Source organism: Chaetodon trifascialis, chromosome 7, assembly GCF_039877785.1.
Source record: "Chaetodon trifascialis isolate fChaTrf1 chromosome 7, fChaTrf1.hap1, whole genome shotgun sequence".
NCBI lineage: Eukaryota > Metazoa > Chordata > Actinopteri > Chaetodontiformes > Chaetodontidae > Chaetodon > Chaetodon trifascialis.
Window position 1 is genome coordinate 20,148,482 of NC_092062.1, and position 9,458 is coordinate 20,157,939.

Below are 9,458 nucleotides of genomic sequence, written 5' to 3' on the forward strand. Positions count from 1 at the left end.
ACTATAGACATGTAAAGACTTCATTACCCATGATTCATTGTAAGTCAACAAAGTCGGGGTTAAAGGGCGCTGGGAGCGAGACTCGTTTTCTCCTTCGGTTAGTATGTCAAATATTAGATAAAAAAAAAAACAAAATCCCCGGGTGACTTTTAAAGACGTGTATTGTCTAAATACGACCAGTATTATTTTTTCTCAGAATTCCTGAATTTTGAAAGGTGTTATATCGTACAGCGTTAACCAACCTCTTCCGCGTTAACTAAGTTGGTGAGAACTGAATTTTCCAGTTTTAAGAGTGTACAGTTTTATTTAAGCTAGCGCGAGCAAAATTATAGGTGTAGTTAGCAGCAAACACCACAGCGACACAGCGGACTTTCTGAAGTAACATAACATTTTAAATCACAGATTTGAGCATGGCATCAGACGGATTGGAAGTGCCCTTAGTTCTGCCAGAGGACCAGGGGGATGATGGCACCCCCATGACAGACACACCCACCCCAGAAGCAGGGGTCCCCGCTGAACCTAACAGTGGCAACGAAACTCCAAAAGCCACATCAGGTAAAATCACCCTGTTTAGTTTTATACATACTGATACACAATAATTGTTTGTAAAATTAGTCTCCAAAGGCTGCTAACTTTATTTGACACAATACATAACTACTGTTACGGAAGTCCATTGAATGTCTCATATTGAGGGGACTGTTATCTACTGTACAGTAGGGGTTCCCAAACTTTTCAATGCCATGGCCCCCCAAACAGCATTAGCTTCTGGCCGAACCACCGACAATGCTACAAACTATGCACTGTAAAGAAACATCTTTAAATTCAACATTTAGAATGATTTTCTTACTTTTATTCACTATTCAATAATTATTACATTTGTTTAGCACAAGAATATTATTAACAAACATGTTTTCCACACTATTATATTCCCACTGAATAATGAACTTTTCAACAAACTGTTGACAGACAAGAACAGAACAAAAGAAATCGAACCTCTTAAGTGTGTGTGTGTGTGTGTGTGTGTGTGTGTGTGTGTGTGTGTGTGTGTGTGTGTGTGTGTGTGTGTGTGTGTGTGGGTTTGGTGGTAAGTTATATTGTATAATCATGATTTAAGAAATAATTAGATTATATTTTATAATAATGATCTATAAAATGATTAGTAATTAGCAATTTATTATTATTATTATTATTATTTTATGCTTTTTTTTCTTATCTTCCCTCCAATTTTCTGAGGCCCCCTTAGTGACACCTGCGGCCCCCACTTTGAAAACCACTGATCTACAATATAGACGTGCTGGTAACTCAACTCATGTGATAAACTCTGTATTCATATCATCATTCTCTTCTGAGTTACTGTGAGCAGTTTGAGTTTCGGTAAGGTCTTGGTTACGTTATCATATGTCTGAAGCCTGTTACCTGGAAAGAGGGAGCTGAATGAAAAGTGTACCACTGGAATGACTGCCAACATTCCCACTAACTGCCGGACTGATCTACTGGAAATGTGTCAGGAGTCAGGGGCCGCAAGTGCTGACTCTGAGCTCCAGTATGAGAGGGAGATTTACTGTCTACATCCACTCCCATTTGTCTCACGGGGCTCAATCCAAGCTTTCCAAGGAATGAAGAGCTTCGTAATTATTATTTTAGCCAGTTACTTCCAGTCACTGAAGTCTTATGTCTGTAAGCAGTTGAAACACTAAAAGTCTCCTCATGCTCTCCCATGATTTGGGCAACCCGTGACAGCCGGCTATCTCAGTGGGAAGGAAGACAGCTAATAATTAAAGGATTTGGGCCGTGAGTCACATCCAGTGCTCCTATCTGGAAATAGCATTGTGGGGTGTGTGGTATGTGTTGGAGTTTACAGGCAACCGCATCCCAACTACTTGGCTGACATTTGAGTCCTCTGGGTCGAGTCATTGCCACCTGTTACATGATTTATACTCTTTGGAAGTGCATTGGAGAGGAAGTATAGTGTAATGCATTTTTTCCATTGCCTGTTTCCTCTCTGGGATTAATCACTTGTTTATTTCTGATTTGAGCTGTTTCTGTTTTTTTTTGTCACTGTCCGATTTTTACATCATAGACCTTTCTCATCATTACTCTTACATATTTTTGCAACTATACATGAGCACAAACAAGTAAACAATCCAAAAGAAAAGCGGAAAAACAGCAGGTGAAGAGAGTGGAATAAAGACAACTTGATGACGATGGTAGCAACGTTTTTAGCCCATTATTTACACCCTAAAAAAGTATAAATTATAACATCTGGGTTCAGTGGCACTAAAGTACTGCATCCACTTAACCCAGTATCACTGAAATCTGCTCACTTGCAGCTTTAAAGATTCCTCCATTACATAATTATCCTTCATAATTTCACTAAATCCTTCTAGAATAGAAACATTTTAATTATTAATTTCAATCAGTCCTGCTTAAGATAAGGATCAGACGGAATCTAGTGAAAGGGTTTAAAGTCTGATTTGTTTTCCAGGCCTCTGACGACAGGCATACATATTTCCTGTCATCATCCATCTGATCTGACACAAAAACAAAATTCACTGACATCAGTGTTTATATAGGAGACACGACTCAATCATGTATTGAAAACACATGCTCTATGTACCTATCTCACGTAATACTGTATAGTAATATTTTTATTCCTCCAGCTTGCACTTAAGTAAGCAGTCGACCCTCTAATCTGAGAACATCCTGCCTCACTGTCGATGGTATTTTCAGTGTAAAACTGCAATGAACTGGCTGGTTGTACATGTATCCTCTCCCTTAGTTCAGTCTGGGCAGTGAGGCTGTTGTGTGATCATATTTGTGGATGTTTTACTTCATGAACTCTGTAGTCTTTTACCTGGAAGAGACCATCAACATATTGGAGCAGAATTATGGGACAGGCATTCCAGAGTGTTTAATCACCTGTTGAGTGACCATGTAAACAGCCATTGTGTGTTTCTTTCATTTCATTATAATGCAGAGCTCACACTGAGAGTCTGCTCACTTTCATCACAGGCTTTAATTACAGTTTAATCCCAAGTCTGTCCCTCTCACCCTCTGTCTGTCTCTATCATTGACAGAGTCTGCAGAACGGGAGGAGGACGGCGTCAACGTGTGCCAGTTTTTTCTGATGGGAAAGTGTCATTTTGGCCACAGATGTCGTTTGTCTCACAGGTCTGCTCATTTTATTTCCATCAGCAAACCCACCAGCAGGAGAAAGCGTGGCTTTTAATTTCCTAGTTAAATTCTTGACATATACATGATTTATTTTCAGTAACTGCAACACTAAATGTTGGCTGCAAGTTATGCCAGCACAAAGGCTTGCATTGAATAGAGGGCTGTCTGAATGTTAAAGGTATATATACTATTATGCCTCTATGTACTCTGAAACTGTTATTAGTTGCTGTAACTTTTGCGTCTGTCCTCACTGGTGGCCAAGAGATCCCCTCCTCAAGTGGCAACCTCGAAGATTTCAGTCCTGGTGACACCTGTGGTAACTGGTGGTAACAGCAAATGCAGTTTTAATGCTGCTGGTCACGCAATTCTGAGGGCAGCAAAAAACAAAAACAAAACAATTTTCATAATAATAAAGAAGTCAGACAATAACTGACCTTCTTCGATCATTCTGTGAGCAATCATGATCTGATTTTTATGCTGCACACTGCCTGCAGACAGCGGGGCACAGTGAATGGAGCTTGTTACCTCGCTGAGAAGATGGAGGTGTGCCTGTCGCCTGGAGCTCTTCATCAAACAGCTCACTGTGGCTGCCCCTCCAATATTTAATATTTCTAACTGATCCGCTGTCAAAAAAATGCTGAAAAAGACTTGCTGTCTAATGTATTTTTGATGAATGACAGCAATCGGTGCAAACACATCGACATAATAAAAGTCAACTCATGTTTCAGGAGTTAAAGGCTTTTAATGTGAAGCTGCAGCAGTCGGAAACGTTTGGTTTGCATTAACAGAAACTTAACTTTCCAGGAATGTCAACTCTGACGTGGGGTTCATAATACTGCAAATATATAAATATTACAATATTTTCATCAGTGGGCTGCAGCTCAGTCACCATTGTGTTACCTCATTCAGCAATAGAAAGTGACTTAACAGACCTCTTATTTAAATGAAAATCCTCATGATTTTGGTTTTGAAGCAGCTTCGATATAAGTGATGGTGAGCAAAATCCAAAGGCCTCATTCTGTCACAATTTCAGCCACTGCTAAGTCTTTCATTGTACGTAAGGACATGTGAGCATTGTTTTAAGACAGGCTTGAACAAACGTGAGCTTATCCTTTAACTACATATTGCTAATCTCCACTTGGAAACAGGGAATTCTTCAGAGGTGTCTTTTTGGACATTGAGAAGTATAATGTGTGTAATTTTTGTTTCTCTTGTCATCAGTTACTCCTCAGATTACACGTCAGACAGTGTGATTGTGAGTGTGAGTGTGATTTGCAGCCATGACTAAATCTTGCTGTTACACGAAGTTCAGACATGCTGCATGAATCTGTGTCAAATGGAATTATGACTTGGCATTTTTTCGGCATGTTTCACTTTCATATTTTAACATTCTTTCCACTCTTGTTGTTCACTTTTCTTAGCGACCCATTGGTGGATGATTCAGGGGCTGCATCTCCTGACCAGGAAGACAAACAGGATGGAGAGAACATAGAAAAACACGCGAAGAAAGTGAACAAAGCAACAAAGCCGAAATACGAGGCAAAAGGTCACTCCATATTTAGCCAGTTTCCAGTGTTATCTGATAATGACACCATACCCTTAGTAGGCCAGTGGCTCTACATTGCTCAGCGTTAATACTTTTTTATGTCCCGCTCTGTTGCAGAGGTGAATAAAAAGCCTCGCATGCGCACAGCAGATGATGTCATCTCTCGGATCCTGTGGGACTCATCAGTGGATGCTTCAGAATTTGTGGTGGGTTATGTGGATCGCTTCCTTGGTGTGCTGGAGCGTCCGTTCAGTGACTTCAACTGGGACACCAACCCCTGCGACTGTGATTACTCTGCTGAGCTGGCCCTGCCCAGGCACAGGATCCAGTACTTCGTCTACAGAGGGCACCGCGTCTGGGACCGCCACAGCAGGACTGACAGGGTGTTTGGCTCCACCGGTCAATCTCTGGCTCCCCCCTTTGGAGGGGAGAAGGAAGTAAAGGGTGAGAGAGAGGACCCTCTGTTGCTACCCCACCTTACATACACAAAAGTTCTAAAAGCTGAGTTTGCACTCTCCAAATATAATCGTTTCTTTCACTAGGAATCAACATAGAGGACCAAGAGCGGCAACAAGACCTTAAAACAACAGAGGGGCAGCCACCTGCTGTCTGTGGGCAGGAAGAGGCTGAAACAGAGGAGTGTAGTCATACCGAGAGCACACATCTGGAGGAAGAGAAGCCGAGTGACTCAACACAACCGGTGCCAAAGTGTGGAGAAAACACTTTTCAGGATTCACAAGGAGCATGTGTTACGGAGGAGGCTGCAATTAGGTCTGATATTCATGTTGATCCTTCAGAGTCAGCTGAGAGCAGAACAGAACAAAATGGTGTCTGCACGCTCTCTGCTCAGCCTGTTTGTTCAATACAACATGCCAACTTAAAGTCACAGTGAAGCGCCGTAGATGTCGTAGATGATAGTGAACTGAAGAGCTTTGGGTTTTAAACTGTCGGTCAAACAAAACAAGATGTTTGAAGACGTCACCTTGAGCTTCATCAAATTCTTCGTCAAATTCAAATTCTGATTTCAGTCAGATTCTTCGCATTTGATTCGATTGTGCGTAGCTTAGCGAATATGAAGTTGCAATACTGAGTTTAGTAGGACTTGAGGGAGAAATGAATAGCTTCATCCTCCACCACGCTCTTTAAGATGCACCAATAAAGTTTTCACAGACATCAAAACTCACAGATGCTTTCCTAGCTGCTACAACCCACAAGCTACCAGTGAAGGGCAGTTTTATCTGGTCTGCGGATTAGCTCATCACCCCAGTTTGACCGGATAAATGTGCGCATCCCTCAAATCACCGCACAACATCAGAATTTGGAAAATGCTTTTTTTCTATTTCGCTTTATCCCGAAGAGATTTTACATTTAGGAAATTGTATGTTGTGTGACTTAAATTTTGCAAGAGACTCTGCTGCCTCTCGAGTCATTTTACCCGCCTGTTTTGATTTTAGGCCGAAGGCTTCAACAGACCAAATGTCCTTATCCCCAAAAGAAGGAGCAAGTGTAAAACAGGAGGCTGAGGAGGAGCCTTTGTCAGAATGGCAAGAAAGCTGGGAAGGCAATGAAGAGGCTTCGGTGGGTACAGTTCATGTCACCGTGAAATGCGTTCTTGTTCTTCTATTGCAGCTCATGTTTAACAGTGATGGCCTTTATGTTACTTTTCTGTTGCGCAGAGTTACCTCGCAGCCCTGAACTTCAGCCAGAGTCCTTCACCTCTGGGGCAGAGAGAGGAGAAGCGAGGTGGTCGCCCTCCAAAGAGAAGGCCCACACACTTCATCACGTTCAGGGCCAACACTCCCGCTATTCTGTCCTGTTTCCAGCAGCTGCAGGAGGAGCTCACCTCCCGAATACCGTCCTCTGCACCTCACTGGCAGTCCTCCTCCAGGCTTCATGTCACCCTGTGCCTCCTGGTGCTGCCCGGCCCAGCTGAGGTAGCCGCTGCCGAGGAGATCCTCCGACAGTTCGCCCATTTGGATCGCAACCCCCCGGTGACTCTGACCTTCCCCGTGAAGCTGAAGCATTTCAATGGGAGGGTGCTGTACCTGAGCCCCCAGCCTCAGCTTCCCCTCCAGCAGCTTAACAGCGGCCTGCAGGAGGCCTACAGGAAGAAGGGCTTGCTCCACAGGGACTCCTACAACCCACGCTACCACCTCACACTGGCCAAGGTAGTGGACAGGGACGAAGACAGGATTTTTGGAGGGGTGGAGTACCTGAAGGTGGGGAAGGGTTTGAATTTTGGCCGTCTGCCAATTAACACCTTACGCCTTTGTGCCATAGGAGGCTCCAATGTAGGTGATTTTTATGAGACCGTGTGCACAGTTACGCTTCGCTGATAGAAGAGTACATGCATGTATGACCAGAGAGAGGTACGACCGGGCGCCGTACCTCTGATATTTGCACTAGCCCTGTGGCCTCATCCACCAAACCTGATGTCTGTGTGTTATGCTTAATTCAGATAAGATGCATTTTTAAAACAACTACAGGGAACTTGATTTTGTGCTGATTTTGACGGCACCACCGCCTCTTGTCGTAAAGATCGTGATCTTTCTACTAGTTTGTTTTGGAAGTGAGTGAAAGAAAGCATAACAGCTGTATGCAGGATGCATAGTGATGCGATAATGTATCTGTTTGTGCCTTTTTAAGATTAGTAAGTGCAACAAGGCGATAGTGAAACAAAGTAGGCTTTGTTTTATTACCGTTGATACACCAGGTTTAGATGTAAGCCAGCAACTAACACATTCAGTTGCTCATCAGTAGTAATTTTGGTGAGAAAGCCAATCTTGTCAATATTCCCTGGTATTGTTATGTCTTCATAATAATAAGACAACTGCAAGATACAGCTCGGCAGCCAATATGTAATATTATATTACAAGCCAGTTGTATTACAGTAATGTCCACTGTGACCTATACCTCCAGGGACTGTACACAGACATTTGCATTATATGCTAAAGTGCAAACTAACAGCAGCAGGCACAAGAAAAGTCTTCTTTTATTTTCATTCATTCACTTCAACCTCAGTGAAGATGGTTAGTTACAGGGACTGACATAAAGAATAACTATACGCGCAGTCTTCTTTCTGATTTTCTCGTTTGCTTACGTAGGTCATGTAGAGGCATCAGTATTAACCTGAGACTGTCATAACCTGTTAAAAACTTCTTGTCGCTGCTTTTTGTGGGATGGTGAAATGTAACTTGATGCAGGGCTGCGGCACAATCACAAACACAATGTTCAGTTATACTGAACTGAAGTACACTTAAATGATAACATGATTAAAGATATATGTATTTTCCTTAATGAATGCACTCACATCCGTTAAGAGAATGAATGTGGTCAACACAGAACAGTGAGACGGGATTTATAATGCGAGCTGATGCAGTGCATCCAGAACTGACAGCACAGATGTTTACTTTGCCTGACTGGACTGAAGAATACAAACACTAAAATCAGATTTACAGAAAGAATTACATTCATTTTGCTTGTGAAGTCGATTTTTCGTGTTATAATGTAATCTAAAATGTCCTCTGTCTGTTTGTTGGTTTTAGTGGATTGAAATGAAAAGCACAATACAACATCTTTTAAAGTTAGAACGACATCGATCAAGTAGTCAGCTAACTGAAAATTCAGTGGCAGCTGTTATTTTATGAATTGAAATCAAGCAAAAATTTCCTTTTTCTAGCTTCTCCATTGAAGGACATGCTGCTTTACTTTGTCTTTCTTTTCTCCTAAAATTTTGTTGATCTATTTGTTGTCTTGATGGGCCAAACGAGGTGTTTGGGGCCAACTTATCTGCACAGACCTTACTTTGATTCTCTTTCCTACGAGGGGAAAAAAGAGATTGTTTTCTTTCCAACCATGAATCAACCAAAGTGGTCGTATTCTGCAGCTAATAATCCCACTTTTTATACAGTCTGTTTAATATTGCACACACTGTATTGCACAAGAATGATGGCTTTTTGTCCTTTTACAATGAATTATAACCACGAGATTGTGCAGCACATTAAATATTGAATTGGTTATTTTAAACCCTGTGAGTGGTGGTATTTCCTCAGTGTAGTGATGGATGGCCTGGATGTGCTACTGTTGCCGTGCTTTAACATATAGACATGTGAAGGCTGTGTAAACACTCCCTGAACAACTCTTGCATACATAACATAATTTTCTGTCTTCTTCCCCCTCTTCCTCCCAGATGCACACACACACACACACACACACACACACACACACACACACACACACACACACACACACACACACACACACACACACTCTATACATAGGCTATATGAGTCAGTGACTGTGCTCTGTGGCTCTCCACCGTTTGCTCCCTCGCTGGCATTATCTCCCTGCCTCCCTTCCCCCACTCTCTTTTCAGTGACACAGAAAAACTAACGCCGCCCCCTCCCTCTTTGCTCACTCTCTTCTGCCCCCCTTTCACCAATGGCAGACAAACACCATACTCTTTTTACTCGTTCTCGCTGTGTTTCACCAGTCTATCTCCAATTTGCATTCCTCAGCCGAAGCTCCCACAGAGCATCGTCTCCATCAGGACCCTCTCCTCACTTCTGTCGTGTTGTTGCATTTACTCCTCCACCCTCCGTGTCACTGGATCAGTGTTGATGCTGCCCTGCAGCCTCCACTGAAAACTGGCTTTGCCTAAAAACCCAGTGCATGCCACCCCCCCCCATTCATTGTTCACTCCATCTCTCTCCCTCCCTCCTCTCTCTCTCAGCATCAC

At 42.6% G+C, this 9,458-nt stretch overlaps 1 protein-coding gene across 2 annotated transcripts; it reads left to right on the forward strand.

Annotated features, from left to right (window-relative positions):
* The first annotated feature begins 49 nt into the window (after positions 1-49).
* On the forward strand, positions 50-8,743 carry leng9 (leukocyte receptor cluster (LRC) member 9). 2 transcript variants are annotated; one of them, XM_070965510.1, is made up of 8 exons: positions 50-97; positions 403-555; positions 3,078-3,171; positions 4,596-4,720; positions 4,838-5,164; positions 5,263-5,491; positions 6,175-6,298; positions 6,397-8,743. In XM_070965510.1, exons 2-8 carry the CDS (start codon positions 411-413, stop codon positions 7,054-7,056), a joined length of 1,704 nt encoding a protein of 567 aa, XP_070821611.1. In that variant the 5' UTR covers positions 50-97; positions 403-410; the 3' UTR covers positions 7,057-8,743. The 2 variants fall into 2 exon arrangements, with proteins under 2 accessions (XP_070821611.1, XP_070821612.1); XM_070965511.1 differs by lacking the exon at positions 50-97 and adding an exon at positions 167-264.
* The last annotated feature ends 715 nt before the right edge of the window (positions 8,744-9,458 follow it).

Coding starts and splice junctions, on each gene's coding strand:
- leng9 (XM_070965510.1), top strand. CDS start 411: ATGGCATCAGACGGATTGGAAGTGCCCTTAGTTCTGCCAGAGGACCAG. Junction 4,721..4,837: donor GCCGAAATACGAGGCAAAAG/GTCACTCCATAT, acceptor GCTCTGTTGCAG/AGGTGAATAAAAAGCCTCGC. Junction 5,492..6,174: donor ACGGAGGAGGCTGCAATTAG/GTCTGATATTCA, acceptor TTTTGATTTTAG/GCCGAAGGCTTCAACAGACC.